This window comes from Leptodactylus fuscus (genome assembly GCF_031893055.1).
Source record: "Leptodactylus fuscus isolate aLepFus1 chromosome 2 unlocalized genomic scaffold, aLepFus1.hap2 SUPER_2_unloc_1, whole genome shotgun sequence".
In the NCBI taxonomy this organism is placed as follows: domain Eukaryota; kingdom Metazoa; phylum Chordata; class Amphibia; order Anura; family Leptodactylidae; genus Leptodactylus; species Leptodactylus fuscus.
Genome location: NW_027439802.1, coordinates 546,112 through 567,952, shown reverse-complemented (window position 1 = coordinate 567,952; position 21,841 = coordinate 546,112). Strand labels below are relative to the sequence as shown.

Here is a 21,841-nt window from a genome sequence, read left to right as displayed (position 1 = left end):
ACCGACGTACCACAAGGACCAGCATTCCTCCACCTTCTCTACATGTTCCCAGGCTTCGCCATGGTGGTGACATTAACCCCGATATTGCTTTTATTATAGAACATCACCAGTGGAGAAGCCCCGGCCATTATAATGGAGGGCACCCCGATGCCAATGCTGCTCCACTGTGGCACCAAAACTATGGGGGGGTGCAGGGCACAGAGGTCAGGTGAATAGTACCATTAGCTACTGGGGATGTCCAAGCAAAAATGGACACCCAAATTACTTTTTAAATTGGGCGGGGGTGAAGAGAAAATAATAAAATCATACTCTCCTTCCCTTGGTGCCTCAAAGCCTCCCCCCATGGTCCGGCCTGTAGAAGTATCTGCCTCATGTCATCACTGAGGCCAATCAGAGGAAGGGGATCCGGGACGGTACAACCGGCAAGAAAGGACCGGGCCACACTGGGGACACGTCAGGAGATGGAGGGGTTTTTTCGGATTTTACCTCCCCCAGCCTATTTTAAAAATAATTTATTTGCTTGGAGAATCTCTTTAAGGCTGAGCAGATTACACGTGTGCTAGTCCTAAACCGAGTCCTCACAGGGCGGTGAGCAGAGACATCAAGAGGAGATCATTGGAACAGGTGGGGGTCACATAAAAGGGAGGGGAGGTCATCGGAACATGATGGGGGGGTCACTTAGAAGAGAGGGGAGGTCATCGGAACATGATGGGGGGTCACATAGAAGAGAGGGGAGGTCATCGGAACATGATGGGGTCACATAGAAGAGAGGGGAGGTCACTTAGAAGGGAGGGGAGATCATCGGAACATGATGGGGGTCACATAGAAGAGAGGGAAGATCATCGGAACATGATGGGGGTCACAGAAGAGAGGGGAGATCATCGGAACAGTTAGGGGTCAAGTAGAAGGGAGGGGAGATCATCGGAACAGGCTGGGGGTCACGTAGAAAGGAGGGAAGATCATCGGAACATGATGGGGGTCACATAGAAGAGAGGGGAGGTCATCGGAACAGGCTGGGGGTCACGTAGAAGAGAGGGGAGGTCATCGGAACATGATGGGGTCACATAGAAGTGGGGGGAGGTCACTTAGAAGGGAGGGGAGATCATCGGAACATGATGGGGGTCACATAGAAGAGAGGGAAGATCATCGGAACATGATGGGGGTCACATAGAAGAGAGGGGAGATCATCGGAACAGTTAGGGGTCAAGTAGAAGGGAGGGGAGATCATCAGAATAATATGGGGGCCACGTAGAAGGAAGAGGAGTTCATCAGAACAGGTGGGGAGGGGGTCACATAGAAGAGAGGGTAGATTATCGGAACATGATGGGGGTCAAGTAGATGAGAACAGAGATCATCGGAACAGGTGGGCGTCACATACAAGAGAGATTATCGGAACAGGTGGGCGTCACATACAAGAGAGATTATCGGAACAGGTGGGCGTCACATACAAGAGAGATTATCGGAACAGGTGGGCGTCACATACAAGAGAGATTATCGGAACAGGTGGGCGTCACATACAAGAGAGATTATCGGAACAGGTGGGCGTCACATACAAGAGAGATTATCGGAACAGGTGTGGGGGGGGGGGTCACATAGAAGGGAGAAAAGATCATTGGAACAGACAAGGCACCCCTAAAATGAGAGGGGAGAACAGGGGGTAACACAGAGAAGAGTAGAGTTCAGTAGAGAACATTTTATAAAGAAGGGAGATGTCACCAAAGGAGGACGCCCATCATCATCATCATCAGGAGGACGCCCATGAACTGAACACTGGCAAGTTCAGGAATGGTTCAAGGTTGGTAGTCTAAAACCAGGCTGTCCATTAGGTGCCACCTTATATAGAGACACCATCTTCGCCTGATCTGGAGGGGAGCCAATTTACTGCGAAGTGGAAAAACCGTATTCCTCCCCCCGCCTAGATCCCCCTCCTACATTATGAGCACTGCCATGTATTTGGGGTTTCCGATGTCCAATCCTCTCCCCTTGCTCTCCGCCCTTCCATTCATTACCAATTTTTGTATGAGCAGAGTCCAGAACTCCTTCTGTTTATAGAACCACAAGTGTAATCCTGTCTAATCTGTGGGGCAGTGTCACCAAGGACACTTATCCCCTATCCACCGCACCCCATGAGTCTCAGCTCACACCGCGTGTGGATGAAGTGGTGCTGAACGCCCGGACTTTACGCCATTCATTGCCAAGAGTCAGGAGCAGAGGCCGAGTGTGAACACTATTCAAGGAACCTTCTGCGCAACGGAGGATCAACTCTGACACCTATTCCTCCTGCACAGGGAAAACTGCAACTGGAGGGTGCGGTGCTACAGCGCCCCACTGCTAGAGCAACCGTACAGCGACTCCTCGCCTGCAATCAGATGTCACTTCTGGGTAACAGTCAGTCCTTTTGGGTCCGTCTTATGGGGCCTACAGCGCCCCACCCCCAGGAGCGGCCCCTCCACAATGAGTTATTCTCCCTTTTTGCGTCATTGGTGAGGTCTCTGTGGATTTTCACTTTCTTGTGCTGAATGACGGAGCCCTCAGTGTCAGGATCATCTGGGGCCCAGGCCAGGGGGTTGACACTCCAGCGCGGGGTCTGCTCTCATTCCTCACATACAAGTTTCATCCTTAGTATCTTCAGACTTGTTCGTGTCCACGCACCGCTGACCTGAAGCGGCAGGACACCAAGACCTGGAGCTCTGACATTCCAGGAGGGATCCTACAGGCTCCACAACATCATCTTCACCCGGGAAGACCAAGAACTGAACCTTCTGGTGACCGGGGAATAAGTGGATGGGAAACCTGCTGGGACGTGGAGCACAGAGAAGACAAACCTCACACGATGGAACCAAACATGATGAAGACGCAGCAGGCGGAGAGGTTTGGTAGAATATTTATTAAGCTATCACAAGGTGCGCGGGGTTAATTTATATATAAAAAATACATTTCTGTCCTCCTGCGGAGGGGAGGAGAAGATCCGAGCACCGTCCTCCCGCCCCGCCAGGGTATAATACATGTGATAGTGATACGCAGTGAGAGATATATATATATATTATATACACTGATAGACTTATACATGGCAGAGCAGACATTAGACAGATGGGTGGCAGCAAAGGATGAAGATCGGGCTTCTTAATACAGTGCACTGCCCAAGGCACAGAGTGACGCCCCCACCGAGGGCACGACATGCAGAGCTTCATGGAAAGCCAGTGCACAGCTATTCTGTCCCCCCTCCCCCGGGCTCTAAAGCACAACGAAATATCAGGGACCGATCCCAACAACGTCCTGACCGAAGAGCGTCCATAGAACGCCACTGACCCCGGCTGTCACCGGACTGGAGCCGACACCTAGGATGGCCTAGAGCCGGCACACAACAGTCCACAGCAGCCAGAACGGAGGCCGACGTGATCAAAACACACAAAATACACCCAGAAATGTCACGGATCAAACTGGCAAATATCGGCCCTTGGTCCCTGCTGGGGGCCACATATATCCTCCTGGGAAAAACAAAAAAAATACTGATATCAGGATGAAGATGCAAAAGACACTGCCGTCAACCAGAGAATATGCCACGAGACTGATGTGTCGTACCACAGGGAGAGAGGCCTGTGTGGCCCCCAGCGCTGACAGAGGCCTGTGTGGCCCCCAGCGCTGACAGAGGCCTGTGTGGCCCCCAGCGCTGACAGAGGCCTGTGTGGCCCCCAGCGCTGACAGAGGCCTGTGTGGCCCCCAGCGCTGACAGAGGCCTGTGTGGCCCCCAGCGCTGACAGAGGCCTGTGTGGCCCCCAGCGCTGACAGAGGCCTGTGTGGCCCCCAGCGCTGACAGAGGCCTGTGTGGCCCCCAGCGCTGACAGAGGCCTGTGTGGCCCCCAGCGCTGACAGAGGCCTGTGTGGCCCCCAGCGCTGACAGAGGCCTGTGTGGCCCCCAGCGCTGACAGAGGCCTGTGTGGCCCCCAGCGCTGACAGAGGCCTGTGTGGCCCCCAGTGCTGACAGAGGCCTGTGTGGCCCCCAGTGCTGACAGAGGCCTGTGTGGCCCCCAGTGCTGACAGAGGCCTGTGTGGCCCCCAGCGCTGACAGAGGCCTGTGTGGCCCCCAGCGCTGACAGAGGCCTGTGTGGCCCCCAGTGCTGACAGAGGCCTGAATACTGCTATTACATGGGAGAGGCCACATGTGACATTCATGTATGTGGCCTCCAGTGATAGATCGGTGCATCCCATGTCACCACAGAGCGGGGCCACAGCTTCCCAGAAGGCACTTGGTTGTTAAGCAGCTCTAGGGTTGCAGAGGACAGGGGTGGGAACAAGCTGCTGTTGGCGTCAGTGGCTGAAGGTGGTCTCCTCTTGGTGGGTCGTGCGGTGGCTTTGCATAGTCAGGATGGGACACGGCACAGACGGTTACTTGTCCTGCATCTTCTCCAGGATGGGCACAATCATGTCAAACTTGGGTCTCTTAGCAGGATCCTCGTTCATACAGATCTTCATGAGCTTGCAGATGTGCGGAGAGATCCCAGGAGGAATAGTGGGGCGCAGACCCTCGAGAGAGACCTACGACATAATGAGAGTGTCAGCGCATCCCACACAGGCCCAATGAGACCACGACCTCCTGGTGGACGAGCCGCGACCTACCTTCATACCAATCTCCATGTTTGATAGATCTGCAAAAGGAACCTCTCGAGTCACCAACTCCCACAGCAGAACGGCGAAGCTCCACATGTCGGCCGAGCGACGGTTAATGTCCTCCGGACGTTTCTGCAGAGCTGAGAAGAGCAGACGTTACCTCAGCAGGACACGTCTCCTCCAGAGCTGCGCTCATTATATTACACCCTGGTCACATCTAGGTCAAAGGATTTCATTACATGCTGTCAAAAATACACAACCAAGCGTGGAGCACGTGGTAGCATTCCTCCAGAACAGAGGAGGGAAACAGCAGTGTGAACAAAGCCTTAACAGAAAGTGACAGACGGGAGGACACGAGGGGGCACCACACGATATAGAGACAGATGGGAGGACACGAGGGGGCACCACATGATATAGAGACAGTCGGGAGGACACGAGGGGGCACCACATGATATAGAGACAGACGGGAGGACACACCACACTATATAGAGACAGACGGGAGGACACGAGGGGGCACCACACGATATAGAGACAGACGGGAGGACACGAGGGGGCACCACATGATATAGACACAGACGGGAGGACACGAGGGGGCACCACATGATATAGAGACAGACGGGAGGACACACCACACTATATAGAGACAGACGGGAGGACACGAGGGGGCACCACATGATATAGAGACAGACGGGAGGACACGAGGGGGCACCACATGATATAGAGACAGACGGGAGGACACGAGGGGGCACCACATGATATAGAGACAGACGGGAGGACACGAGGGGGCACCACATGATATAGACACAGACGGGAGGACACGAGGGGGCACCACATGATATAGAGACAGACGGGAGGACACGAGGGGGCACCACATGATATAGAGACAGACGGGAGGACACGAGGGGGCACCACATGATATAGAGACAGACGGGAGGACACGAGGGGGCACCACATGATATAGAGACAGACGGGAGGACACGGAGGGGGTACCACACGATATAGAGACAGACGGGAGGACACGAGGGGGCACCACACGATATAGAGACAGACGGGAGGACACGAGGGGGCACCACATGATATAGAGACAGACGGGAGGACACGAGGGGGCACCACATGATATAGAGACAGACGGGAGGACACGAGGGGGCACCACATGATATAGAGACAGACGGGAGGACACGAGGGGGCACCACATGATATAGAGACAGACGGGAGGACACGAGGGGGCACCACATGATATAGACACAGACGGGAGGACACGAGGGGGCACCACATGATATAGAGACAGACGGGAGGACACGAGGGGGCACCACATGATATAGAGACAGACGGGAGGACACGAGGGGGCACCACATGATATAGAGACAGACGGGAGGACACGAGGGGGCACCACATGATATAGAGACAGACGGGAGGACACGGAGGGGGTACCACACGATATAGAGACAGACGGGAGGACACGAGGGGGCACCACATGATATAGAGACAGACGGGAGGACACGAGGGGGCACCACATGATATAGAGACAGACGGGAGGACACGAGGGGGCACCACACGATATAGAGACAGACGGGAGGACACGAGGGGGCACCACATGATATAGAGACAGACGGGAGGACACGAGGGGGCACCACATGATATAGAGACAGACGGGAGGACACGAGGGGGCACCACATGATATAGAGACAGACGGGAGGACACGGAGGGGGTACCACACGATATAGAGACAGACGGGAGGACACGAGGGGGCACCACATGATATAGAGACAGACGGGAGGACACACCACACTATATAGAGACAGACGGGAGGACACGAGGGGGCACCACACGATAGAGAGACAGACGGGAGGACACGAGGGGGCACCACATGATATAGAGACAGACGGGAGGACACACCACACTATATAGAGACAGACGGGAGGACACGAGGGGGCACCACACGATATAGATTCAGATGGGAGGACACGAGGGGGCACCACACGATATAGAGACAGACGGGAGGACACGAGGGGGCACCACATGATATAGAGACAGACGGGAGGACACACCACACTATATAGAGACAGACGGGAGGACACGAGGGGGCACCAGACTATATAGAGACAGACGGGAGGACACGGAGGGGGTACCACACGATATAGAGACAGACGGGAGGACACGAGGGGGCACCACACGATATAGAGACAGACGGGAGGACACGAGGGGGCACCACATGATATAGAGACAGACGGGAGGACACGAGGGGGCACCACATGATATAGAGACAGACGGGAGGACACGAGGGGGCACCACATGATATAGAGACAGACGGGAGGACACGAGGGGGCACCACATGATATAGAGACAGACGGGAGGACACGAGGGGGCACCACACGATATAGAGACAGACGGGAGGACACACCACACTATATAGAGACAGACGGGAGGACACGAGGGGGCACCACACGATATAGAGACAGACGGGAGGACACGAGGGGGCACCACATGATATAGAGACAGACGGGAGGACACGGAGGGGGTACCACACGATATAGAGACAGACGGGAGGACACGAGGGGGCACCACATGATATAGAGACAGACGGGAGGACACACCACACTATATAGAGACAGACGGGAGGACACGAGGGGGCACCACACGATATAGAGACAGACGGGAGGACACGAGGGGGCACCACATGATATAGAGACAGACGGGAGGACACGAGGGGGCACCACATGATATAGAGACAGACGGGAGGACACGGAGGGGGTACCACACGATATAGAGACAGACGGGAGGACACGAGGGGGCACCACATGATATAGAGACAGACGGGAGGACACGAGGGGGCACCACATGATATAGAGACAGACGGGAGGACACACCACACTATATAGAGACAGACGGGAGGACACGAGGGGGCACCACACGATATAGAGACAGATGGGAGGACACGAGGGGGCACCACACGATATAGAGACAGACGGGAGGACACGAGGGGGCACCACATGATATAGAGACAGACGGGAGGACACACCACACTATATAGAGACAGACGGGAGGACACGAGGGGGCACCAGACTATATAGAGACAGACGGGAGGACACGGAGGGGGTACCACACGATATAGAGACAGACGGGAGGACACGAGGGGGCACCACACGATATAGAGACAGACGGGAGGACACGAGGGGGCACCACATGATATAGAGACAGACGGGAGGACACGAGGGGGCACCACATGATATAGAGACAGACGGGAGGACACGAGGGGGCACCACATGATATAGAGACAGACGGGAGGACACGAGGGGGCACCACATGATATAGAGACAGACGGGAGGACACGAGGGGGCACCACACGATATAGAGACAGACGGGAGGACACACCACACTATATAGAGACAGACGGGAGGACACGAGGGGGCACCACACGATATAGAGACAGACGGGAGGACACGAGGGGGCACCACATGATATAGAGACAGACGGGAGGACACACCACACTATATAGAGACAGACGGGAGGACACGAGGGGGCACCACACGATATAGAGACAGACGGGAGGACACGAGGGGGCACCACATGATATAGAGACAGACGGGAGGACACGAGGGGGCACCACATGATATAGAGACAGACGGGAGGACACGAGGGGGCACCACATGATATAGAGACAGACGGGAGGACACGAGGGGGCACCACATGATATAGAGACAGACGGGAGGACACGGAGGGGGTACCACACGATATAGAGACAGACGGGAGGACACGAGGGGGCACCACATGATATAGAGACAGACGGGAGGACACACCACACTATATAGAGACAGACGGGAGGACACGAGGGGGCACCACACGATAGAGAGACAGACGGGAGGACACGAGGGGGCACCACATGATATAGAGACAGACGGGAGGACACACCACACTATATAGAGACAGACGGGAGGACACGAGGGGGCACCACACGATATAGAGACAGATGGGAGGACACGAGGGGGCACCACACGATATAGAGACAGACGGGAGGACACGAGGGGGCACCACATGATATAGAGACAGACGGGAGGACACACCACACTATATAGAGACAGACGGGAGGACACGAGGGGGCACCAGACTATATAGAGACAGACGGGAGGACACGGAGGGGGTACCACACGATATAGAGACAGACGGGAGGACACGAGGGGGCACCACACGATATAGAGACAGACGGGAGGACACGAGGGGGCACCACATGATATAGAGACAGACGGGAGGACACGAGGGGGCACCACATGATATAGAGACAGACGGGAGGACACGAGGGGGCACCACATGATATAGAGACAGACGGGAGGACACGAGGGGGCACCACATGATATAGAGACAGACGGGAGGACACGAGGGGGCACCACACGATATAGAGACAGACGGGAGGACACACCACACTATATAGAGACAGACGGGAGGACACGAGGGGGCACCACACGATATAGAGACAGACGGGAGGACACGAGGGGGCACCACATGATATAGAGACAGACGGGAGGACACACCACACTATATAGAGACAGACGGGAGGACACGAGGGGGCACCACACGATATAGAGACAGACGGGAGGACACGAGGGGGCACCACACGATATAGAGACAGATGGGAGGACACGAAGGGGCACCACACGATATAGAGACAGACGGGAGGACACGAGGGGGCACCACACGATATAGAGACAGATGGGAGGACACGAGGGGGCACCACACGATATAGAGACAGATGGGAGGACACGAGGGGGCACCACACGATATAGAGACAGACGGGAGGACACGAGGGGGCACCACACGATAGAGAGACAGACGGGAGGACACGAGGGGGCACCACATGATATAGAGACAGACGGGAGGACACGAGGGGGCACCACACGATAAAGAGACAGACGGGAGGACACGAGGGGGCACCACATGATATAGAGACAGACGGGAGGACACGAGGGGGCACCACATGATATAGAGACAGATGGGAGGACACGAGGGGGCACCACACTATATAGAGACAGACGGGAGGACACGAGGGGGCACCACACGATATAGAGACAGACAGGAGGACACGAGGGGGCACCACACGATATAGAGACAGACGGGAGGACACGAAGGGGCACCACACGATATAGAGACAGACGGGAGGACACACCACACTATATAGAGACAGACGGGAGGACACGAGGGGGCACCACACGATATAGAGACAGACGGGAGGACACGAGGGGGCACCACACGATATAGAGACAGACGGGAGGACACTCCACACTATATAGAGACAGACGGGAGGACACGAGGGGGCACCACATGATATAGAGACAGACGGGAGGACACACCACACTATATAGAGACAGACGGGAGGACACGAGGGGGCACCACACGATATAGAGACAGACGGGAGGACACGAGGGGGCACCACACGATATAGAGACAGATGGGAGGACATGAAGGGGCACCACACGATATAGAGACAGACGGGAGGACACGAGGGGGCACCACATGATATAGAGACAGACGGGAGGACACGGAGGGGGTACCACACGATATAGAGACAGACGGGAGGACACGAGGGGGCACCACATGATATAGAGACAGACGGGAGGACACGAGGGGGCACCACATGATATAGAGACAGACGGGAGGACACGAGGGGGCACCACATGATATAGAGACAGATGGGAGGACACGAGGGGGCACCACACGATATAGAGACAGATGGGAGGACACGAGGGGGCACCACACGATATAGAGACAGACGGGAGGACACGAGGGGGCACCACACGATATAGAGACAGATGGGAGGACACGAAGGGGCACCACACTATATAGAGACAGACGGGAGGACACGAGGGGGCACCACATGATATAGAGACAGACGGGAGGACACACCACACTATATAGAGACAGACGGGAGGACACGAGGGGGCACCACACAATATAGAGACAGACGGGAGGACACGAGGGGGCACCACATGATATAGAGACAGACGGGAGGACACGAGGGGGCACCACACGATATAGAGACAGATGGGAGGACACGAGGGGGCACCACACGATAGAGAGACAGACGGGAGGACACAAGGGGGCACCACATGATATAGAGACAGACGGGAGGACACACCACACTATATAGAGACAGACGGGAGGACACGAGGGGGCACCACACGATATAGAGACAGACGGGAGGACACGAGGGGGCACCACATGATATAGAGACAGACGGGAGGACACACCACACTATATAGAGACAGACGGGAGGACACGAGGGGGCACCACATGATATAGAGACAGATGGGAGGACACGAGGGGGCACCACACGATATAGAGACAGACGGGAGGACACGAGGGGGCACCACACGATATAGAGACAGACGGGAGGACACGAGGGGGCACCACACGATAGAGAGACAGACGGGAGGACACGAGGGGGCACCACATGATATAGAGACAGATGGGAGGACACGAGGGGGCACCACACGATAGAGAGACAGACGGGAGGACACGAGGGGGCACCACATGATATAGAGACAGACGGGAGGACACACCACACTATATAGAGACAGACGGGAGGACACGAGGGGGCACCACACGATATAGAGACAGATGGTAGGACACGAAGGGGCACCACACGATATAGAGACAGACGGGAGGACACGAGGGGGCACCACACGATATAGAGACAGACGGGAGGACACGAGGGGGCACCACACGATATAGAGACAGATGGGAGGACACGAAGGGGCACCACACGATATAGAGACAGATGGGAGGACACGAGGGGGCACCACATGATATAGAGACAGATGGGAGGACACGAGGGGGCACCACACGATAGAGAGACAGACAGGAGGACACGAGGGGGCACCACATGATATAGAGACAGATGGGAGGACACACCACACTATATAGAGACAGACGGGAGGACACGAGGGGGCACCACACGATATAGAGACAGACGGGAGGACACGAGGGGGCACCACATGATATAGAGACAGACGGGAGGACACACCACACTATATAGAGACAGACGGGAGGACACGAGGGGGCACCACACGATATAGAGACAGATGGGAGGACACGAAGGGGCACCACACGATATAGAGACAGACGGGAGGACACGAGGGGGCACCACACGATATAGAGACAGATGGGAGGACACGAGGGGGCACCACACGATATAGAGACAGATGGGAGGACACGAGGGGGCACCACACGATATAGAGACAGATGGGAGGACACAGAGGGGGCACCACACGATATAGAGACAGACGGGAGGACACGAGGGGGCACCACACGATAGAGAGACAGACGGGAGGACACGAGGGGGCACCACACGATATACAGACAGATGGGAGGACACGAGGGGGCACCACACGATATAGAGACAGATGGGAGGACACGAGGGGGCACCACACGATATAGAGACAGATGGGAGGACACGAGTGGGCACCACACAATATAGAGTCAGACGGGAGGACACGAGGGGGCACCACACGATATAGAGACAGACGGGAGGACACGAGGGTGCACCACACAATATAGTCAGACGGGAGGACACGAGGGGGCACCACACAATATAGAGACAGATGAAAGGAGGGAGGACACAGAGGGGGCACCACACAATATGGAGACAGAAGGGAGGACACGAGGGAGCAACACACGATATAGAGACAGACGGGAGGACACGAGGGGGCACTACACGATATAGAGTCAGAAGGGAGGACACAGAGGGGGCACCACACGATATAGAGTCAGAAGGGAGGACACAGAGGGGGCACCACACAATATGGAGACAGATGGGAGGACACGGAGGGACGCCACACGATATGGAGACTAGAGGAAGGAGGACACGGAGGGGGCAACACACAATATGGAGACAGATGGGAGGACACGGAGGGGACACCACACCATATGGAGACAGATGGGAGGAGACAGATGGGAGGACACGAGGGGGCACCACACAATATAGTCAGACGGGAGGACACGAGGGGGCACCACACAATATAGAGTCAGACGGGAGGACACGAGGGGGCACCACACGATATAGAGACAGACGGGAGGACACGAGGGGGCACCACACAATATAGTCAGACGGGAGGACACGAGGGGGCACCACACAATATAGAGTCAGACGGGAGGACATGAGGGGGCACCACACAATATAGAGACAGATGAAAGGAGGGAGGACACAGAGGGGGCACCACACAATATGGAGACAGAAGGGAGGACACGAGGGAGCAACACACGATATAGAGACAGACGGGAGGACACGAGGGGGCACTACACGATATAGAGTCAGACGGGAGGACACGAGGGGGCACCACACAATATAGAGTCAGAAGGGAGGACACAGAGGGGGCACCACACAATATGGAGACAGATGGGAGGACACGGAGGGACGCCACACGATATGGAGACTAGAGGAAGGAGGACACGGAGGGGGCACCACACAATATGGAGACAGATGGGAGGACACGGAGGGGACACCACACCATATGGAGACAGATGGGAGGAGGAAGGACACGCAGGGGGCACCACATGATACGGAGACTAGAGGAGGGAGGACACTGAGGGGGCTCCACATGATACGGAAACTAGAGGAGGGAGGACATGGAGGGGGCACCGCACGATATGGAGACAGACGTGAGGACAAGGAGGGGGCAGCAGACAATAAGAAGACAAGAGAGGAGAATTATGTCCAAGGTAAATGTTACCTTCTGGGGCAACCCAAGCAGGGCAGTACATCCGTCCCGGACACTGGAAGGAAAGCTTCACATCTGCCATGCTTATACGAGCCGTCATATCTTCATCAATCTGCAGTGGGCAAGTTGAGAAGATTTATCTCTGTCTACTCATCTATGATATCACATGTTCAGGAAACGGTAGAGACAGAGAAGATCCTTCACTGGACAGTAATGGGAAAGTCATTTTCTCCATCACTGCTGAGATACCGTCACTCGCCTAAGCCTTGCTGGCTCCCAGGACAAAGTGCCCCCTTCTGGCTTCTGTCAGGCTGCATGTAGGTCATGGTCTGATCTGTATCACATATTACAGCGGGTAGAAAACACGTGGATGGTGAATCCACCAGATCACATTGGTAATGATCACTACAGGTCTTTGGACATGAACAATGACACTACAGGAGGATGGTCACTCACCATAACACTGCGACTGTTCAAGTAATGGCGAGGAATGAGAGGCTCCAGTGTGTGGAGGAAGGCCATGCCGCGGGCAATGTCCAGGGCAAACTTCACTGCTTGGCACTGGTCAACCACCAGATCTGTGAGGAGAAGGCATGATCATGAGGAAACAGGAGCACAACACTCCCGGCACAACACAACCGCCCAACAGGACCACAACACTCCCGGCACAACCGCCCAAAAGGACCACAACACTCCCAGCACAACACAACCGCCCAACAGGACCACAACACTCCCGGCACAACCGCCCAACAGGACCACAACACAACAGCCCAAGAGGACCACAACACACGCAGCACAACACAACGGCCCACAGGACCACAACACTCCCGGCACAACCGCCCAACAGGACCACAACCCGCCCAAGAGGACCACAACACACCCAGCACAACACAACCGCCCAACAGGACCACAACACACCCGGTACAGCACAACCACCCAACAGGACGGCAATACACCCAACAGGAGCATAACACACCCAGCACAGCACAACCACCCAACAGGACCACAACACACCCGGCTCAGCACAACCACCCAACAGGACCACAACACACCCAGCTCAGCACAACCGCCCAACAGGACCACAACACACCCGGCTCAGCACAACCACCCAACAGGACCACAACACAACCAGCACAGCACAACCGCCCAACAGGAACACAACACACCCAACAGGACCACAACCCGCCCAACAGGACCACAACACACCCCGGACAGCACAACCACCCAACAAGACCACAACACACCTGGCACAGCACAACCACCCAACAGGAGCACAACACACCTGGTATAGCACAACCACCCAACAGGACCACAACACACCCAACAGGACCACAACCCGCCCAAAAGGAGCACAACACACCCGTCACAGCACAACCACCCAACAGGACCACAACACACCCCGGACAGCACAACCACCCAACAAGACCACAACACACCTGGCACAGCACAACCACCCAACAGGAGCACAACACACCTGGTATAGCACAACCACCCAACAGGACCACAACACACCCAACAGGACCACAACCCGCCCAAAAGGAGCACAACACACCCGTCACAGCACAACCACCCAACAGGACCACAACACACCCGTCACAGCACAACCGCCCAACAGGACCACAACCCGCCCAACAGGAGCACAACACACCCAGCACAGCACAACCGCCCAACAGAAACACAACACACCCAGCACAGCACAACCACCGAACAGGAGCACAACACACCCGGCTAAGCACAACCACCCAACAGGAGCACAACAAACCCAACAGGACCACAACCCGCCCAACAGGAGCACAACACACCCAGCACAGTACAACCACCCAACAGGAGCACAACACACCCGATATAGCACAACCACCCAACAGGAGCACAACACACCCAGCACAGCACAACCACCCAACAGGAGCACAACACACCCGATATAGCACAACCGCCCAATAGGACCACAACACACCCAGCACAGCACAACCACCCAACAGGAGCACAACACACCCGATATAGCACAACCGCCCAATAGGACCACAACACACCCAGCACAGCACAACCGCCCAACAGGAGCACAACACACCCGATATAGCACAACCGCCCAAAAGGACCACAACACACCCAGCACAGCACAACCGCCCAACAGGAGCACAACACACCCGGCTCAGCACAACCACCCAACAGGACCACAGCACACCCAGCACAGCACAACCACCCAACAGGAGCACAACACACCCGATATAGCACAACCGCCCAACAGGACCACAACACACCCAGCACAGCACAACCGCCCAACAGGAGCACAACACACCCGATATAGCACAACCGCCCAACAGGACCACAACACACCCAGCACAGCACAACCACCCAACAGGAGCACAACACACCCAGCACAGCACAACCACCCAACAGGAGCACAACACACCCGATATAGCACAACCACCCAACAGGACCACAACACACCCAGCACAGCACAACCGCCCAACAGGAGCACAACACACCCGGCTCAGCACAACCACCCAACAGGAGCACAACACACCCAGGACAGCACAACCACCCAACAGGACCACAACACACCTGGCACAGCACAATCACCCAACAGGACCACAACACACCCAGCTCAGCACAATCACCCAACAGTACCACAACACACCCAGCACAGCACAACCACCCAACAGAACCACAACACACCCGGCTCAGCACAACCACCCAACAGGACCACAACACACCCAGCTCAGCACAATCACCCAACAGGAGCACAACACACCCAGCACAGCACAACCACCCAACAGGAGCACAACACACCCGATATAGCACAACCGCCCAACAGGACCACAACACACCCAGCACAGCACAACCGCCCAACAGGAGCACAACACACCCGATATAGCACAACCGCCCAACAGGACCACAACACACCCAGCACAGCACAACCACCCAACAGGAGCACAACACACCCAGCACAGCACAACCACCCAACAGGAGCACAACACACCCGGCTCAGCACAACCACCCAACAGGAGAACAACACACCCAGGACAGCACAACCACCCAACAGGACCACAACACACCCGATATAGCACAACCGCCCAACAGGACCACAACACACCCAGCACAGCACAACCGCCCAACAGGAGCACAACACACCCGGCTCAGCACAACCACCCAACAGGAGCACAACACACCCAGGACAGCACAACCACCCAACAGGACCACAACACACCTGGCACAGCACAATCACCCAACAGTACCACAACACAACCGGTATAGCACAATCACCCAACAGGACCACAACACACCCAGCTCAGCACAACCACCCAACAGGAGCACAACACACCCGATATAGCACAACCGCCCAACAGGAGCACAACACACCCGGCTCAGCACAACCACCCAACAGGAGCACAAGACACCCAGGACAGCACAACCACCCAACAGTACCACAACACACCTGGCACAGCACAATCACCCAACAGTACCACAACACACCCGGTATAGCACAATCACCCAACAGGACCACAACACACCCAGCTCAGCACACACACCCAGGACAGCACAACCACCCAACAGGACCACAACACACCTGGCACAGCACAACCACCCAACAGGACCACAACACACCTGGCACAGCACAACTGCCCAACAGGACCACAACACACCTGGCACAGCACAACCGCCCAACAGGACCACAACACACCTGGCACAGCACAACCACCCAACAGGACCACAACACACCTGGCACAGCACAACTGCCCAACAGGACCACAACACACCCAGCACAACTGCCCAACAGGACCACAACACACCCAGCTCAGCACAATCACCCAACAGGAGCACAACACACCCAGCTCAGCACAATCACCCAACAGGAGCACAACACACCCGGTACAGTACAACCACCCAACAGGACCACAAAACCACATCACATTTCCTGCTCCTTCCTGCTGCCTAATCAGCCCCGAGCAGGGGGCACCGCATATCCGCCCGCCATGACCACAACATGGTCCTGACACTGTCCAGCTGCTATCCAGAGACATGAGGTCCCCTCTGGTCACCGTCCATATCTCTCTACCCGCATAGTCCAAACAGAGCCCCCTACTCACTGGTCCCCTCATGCAGAACGTTGTACAGAGATCCGTAAGGCATCCAGTGTGTAATGAGCACAGGGTGAGGGGCCGGAGGAGACTGACAGGCACCCAAAACCGGGAGGACATTGGGATGGGAAAAGATCCTGAGAGAGACAAGCAAAGAAAAGGATTAAGGTGTGAGAGCGGCAGAGTAATGTCACCGCCATACAACAACCCCAGCTGAGTAGTGTACCAAAGCTCCCCATGTAGGACTTACCCCCCGCTGAGTAGTGTACCACAGCTCCCCATGTAGGACTTACCCCCCGCTGAGTAGTGTACCACAGCTCCCCATGTAGGACTTACCCCCCGCTGAGTAGTGTACCACAGCTCCCCATGTAGGACTTACCCCCCGCTGAGTAGTGTACCACAGCCCCCCATGTAGGACTTACCCCCCGCTGAGTAGTGTACCACAGCCCCCCATGTAGGACTTACCCCCCGCTGAGTAGTGTACCACAGCTCCCCATGTAGGACTTACCCCCCGCTGAGTAGTGTACCACAGCTCCCCATGTAGGACTTACCCCCCCGCTGAGTAGTGTACCACAGCCCCCCATGTAGGACTTACCCCCCGCTGAGTAGTGTACCACAGCCCCCCATGTAGGACTTACCCCCCGCTGAGTAGTGTACCACAGCCCCCCATGTAGGACTTACCCCCCGCTGAGTAGTGTACCACAGCTCCCCATGTAGGACTTACCCCCCGCTGAGTAGTGTACCACAGCTCCGCATGTAGGACTTACCCCCCGCTGAGTAGTGTACCACAGCTCCCCATGTAGGACTTACCCCCCGCTGAGTAGTGTACCACAGCCCCCCATGTAGGACTTACCCCCCGCTGAGTAGTGTACCACAGCTCCCCATGTAGGACTTACCCCCCCGCTGAGTAGTGTACCACAGCCCCCCATGTAGGACTTACCCCCCGCTGAGTAGTGTACCACAGCTCCCCATGTAGGACTTACCCCCCGCTGAGTAGTGTACCACAGCTCCCCATGTAGGACTTACCCCCCGCTGAGTAGTGTACCACAGCTCCGCATGTAGGACTTACCCCCCGCTGAGTAGTGTACCACAGCTCCCCATGTAGGACTTACCCCCCGCTGAGTAGTGTACCACAGCCCCCCATGTAGGACTTACCCCCCGCTGAGTAGTGTACCACAGCTCCCCATGTAGGACTTACCCCCCCGCTGAGTAGTGTACCACAGCCCCCCATGTAGGACTTACCCCCCGCTGAGTAGTGTACCACAGCTCCCCATGTAGGACTTACCCCCCGCTGAGTAGTGTACCACAGCTCCCCATGTAGGACTTACCCCCCGCTGAGTAGTGTACCACAGCCCCCCATGTAGGACTTACCCCCCGCTGAGTAGTGTACCACAGCCCCCCATGTAGGACTTACCCCCCCGCTGAGTAGTGTACCACAGCTCCCCATGTAGGACTTACCCCCCGCTGAGTAGTGTACCACAGCCCCCCATGTAGGACTTACCCCCCGCTGAGTAGTGTACCACAGCTCCCCATGTAGGACTTACCCCCCGCTGAGTAGTGTACCACAGCTCCCCATGTAGGACTTACCCCCCGCTGAGTAGTGTACCACAGCCCCCCATGTAGGACTTACCCCCCGCTGAGTAGTGTACCACAGCTCCCCATGTAGGACTTACCCCCCGCTGAGTAGTGTACCACAGCTCCCCATGTAGGACTTACCCCCCGCTGAGTAGTGTACCACAGCCCCCCATGTAGGACTTACCCCCCGCTGAGTAGTGTACCACAGCTCCGCATGTAGGACTTACCCCCCCGCTGAGTAGTGTACCACAGCTCCCCATGTAGGACTTACCCCCCGCTGAGTAGTGTACCACAGCTCCCCATGTAGGACTTACCCCCCGCTGAGTAGTGTACCACAGCTCCCCATGTAGGACTTACCCCCCGCTGAGTAGTGTACCACAGCTCCGCATGTAGGACTTACCCCCCCGCTGAGTAGTGTACCACAGCTCCCCATGTAGGACTTACCCCCCGCTGAGTAGTGTACCACAGCTCCGCATGTAGGACTTACCCCCCCCGCTGAGTAGTGTACCACAGCTCCCCATGTAGGACTTACCCCCCGCTGAGTAGTGTACCACAGCTCCCCATGTAGGACTTACCCCCCGCTGAGTAGTGTACCACAGCCCCCCATGTAGGACTTACCCCCGCTGAGTAGTGTACCACAGCTCCCCATGTAGGACTTACCCCCCGCTGAGTAGTGTACCACAGCCCCCCATGTAGGACTTACCCCCCGCTGAGTAGTGTACCACAGCTCCCCATGTAGGACTTACCCCCCGCTGAGTAGTGTACCACAGCTCCCCATGTAGGACTTACCCCCCGCTGAGTAGTGTACCACAGCTCCCCATGTAGGACTTACCCCCCGCTGAGTAGTGTACCACAGCTCCCCATGTAGGACTTACCCCCCGCTGAGTAGTGTACCACAGCCCCCCATGTAGGACTTACCCCCCGCTGAGTAGTGTACCACAGCCCCCCATGTAGGACTTACCCCCGCTGAGTAGTGTACCACAGCTCCCCATGTAGGACTTACCCCCCCGCTGAGTAGTGTACCACAGCCCCCCATGTAGGACTTACCCCCCGCTGAGTAGTGTACCACAGCCCCCCATGTAGGACTTACCCCCGCTGAGTAGTGTACCACAGCTCCCCATGTAGGACTTACCCCCCGCTGAGTAGTGTACCACAGCCCCCCATGTAGGACTTACCCCCCGCTGAGTAGTGTACCACAGCCCCCCCATGTAGGACTTACCCCCCGCTGAGTAGTGTACCACAGCCCCCCCATGTAGGACTTACCCCCCCGCTGAGTAGTGTACCACAGCTCCCCATGTAGGACTTACCCCCCGCTGAGTAGTGTACCACAGCCCCCCATGTAGGACTTACCCCCCGCTGAGTAGTGTACCACAGCCCCCCATGTAGGACTTACCCCCCCGCTGAGTAGTGTACCACAGCCCCCCATGTAGGACTTACCCCCCGCTGAGTAGTGTACCACAGCTCCGCATGTAGGACTTACCCCCCGCTGAGTAGTGTACCACAGCTCCCCCATGTAGGACTTACCCCCCGCTGAGTAGTGTACCACAGCTCCCCATGTAGGACTTACCCCCCCCTGAGTAGTGTACCACAGCTCCCCATGTAGGACTTACCCCCCGCTGAGTAGTGTACCACAGCTCCCCATGTAGGACTTACCCCCCGCTGAGTAGTGTACCACAGCTCCCCATGTAGGACTTACCCCCCGCTGAGTAGTGTACCACAGCTCCGCATGTAGGACTTACCCCCCGCTGAGTAGTGTACCACAGCTCCCCATGTAGGACTTACCCCCCCCCCCGCTGAGTAGTGTACCACAGCTCCGCATGTAGGACTTACCCCCCGCTGAGTAGTGTACCACAGCTCCGCATGTAGGACTTACCCCCCGCTGAGTAGTGTACCACAGCCCCCCATGTAGGACTTACCCCCCGCTGAGTAGTGTACCACAGCTCCCCATGTAGGACTTACCCCCCGCTGAGTAGTGTACCACAGCCCCCCATGTAGGACTTACCCCCCGCTGAGTAGTGTACCACAGCCCCCCATGTAGGACTTACCCCCCGCTGAGTAGTGTACCACAGCTCCCCATGTAGGACTTACCCCCCCGCTGAGTAGTGTACCACAGCCCCCCATGTAGGACTTACCCCCCGCTGAGTAGTGTACCACAGCCCCCCATGTAGGACTTACCCCCCGCTGAGTAGTGTACCACAGCTCCCCATGTAGGACTTACCCCCCGCTGAGTAGTGTACCACAGCCCCCCATGTAGGACTTACCCCCCGCTGAGTAGTGTACCACAGCCCCCCCATGTAGGACTTACCCCCCGCTGAGTAGTGTACCACAGCCCCCCCATGTAGGACTTACCCCCCCGCTGAGTAGTGTACCACAGCTCCCCATGTAGGACTTACCCCCCGCTGAGTAGTGTACCACAGCCCCCCATGTAGGACTTACCCCCCGCTGAGTAGTGTACCACAGCCCCCCATGTAGGACTTACCCCCCCGCTGAGTAGTGTACCACAGCCCCCCATGTAGGACTTACCCCCCCGCTGAGTAGTGTACCACAGCTCCGCATGTAGGACTTACCCCCCGCTGAGTAGTGTACCACAGCTCCCCCATGTAGGACTTACCCCCCGCTGAGTAGTGTACCACAGCTCCCCATGTAGGACTTACCCCCCCCTGAGTAGTGTACCACAGCTCCCCATGTAGGACTTACCCCCCGCTGAGTAGTGTACCACAGCTCCCCATGTAGGACTTACCCCCCGCTGAGTAGTGTACCACAGCTCCCCATGTAGGACTTACCCCCCGCTGAGTAGTGTACCACAGCTCCGCATGTAGGACTTACCCCCCGCTGAGTAGTGTACCACAGCTCCCCATGTAGGACTTACCC

General features: G+C 56.5%; 1 protein-coding gene across 1 annotated transcript; it reads right to left on the bottom strand.

Moving 5' to 3' along the window:
- Positions 1-2,881: 2,881 nt before the first annotated feature.
- Positions 2,882-17,531, bottom strand: ILK (integrin linked kinase). The gene is made up of 5 exons (XM_075261141.1): positions 17,405-17,531; positions 13,773-13,894; positions 13,329-13,428; positions 4,618-4,748; positions 2,882-4,536 (listed from the first exon to the last, which is right to left on the bottom strand). Exons 1-5 carry the CDS (start codon positions 17,445-17,447, stop codon positions 4,387-4,389), a joined length of 546 nt encoding a protein of 181 aa, XP_075117242.1. The 5' UTR covers positions 17,448-17,531; the 3' UTR covers positions 2,882-4,386.
- Between the last annotated feature and the right edge of the window lie 4,310 nt (positions 17,532-21,841).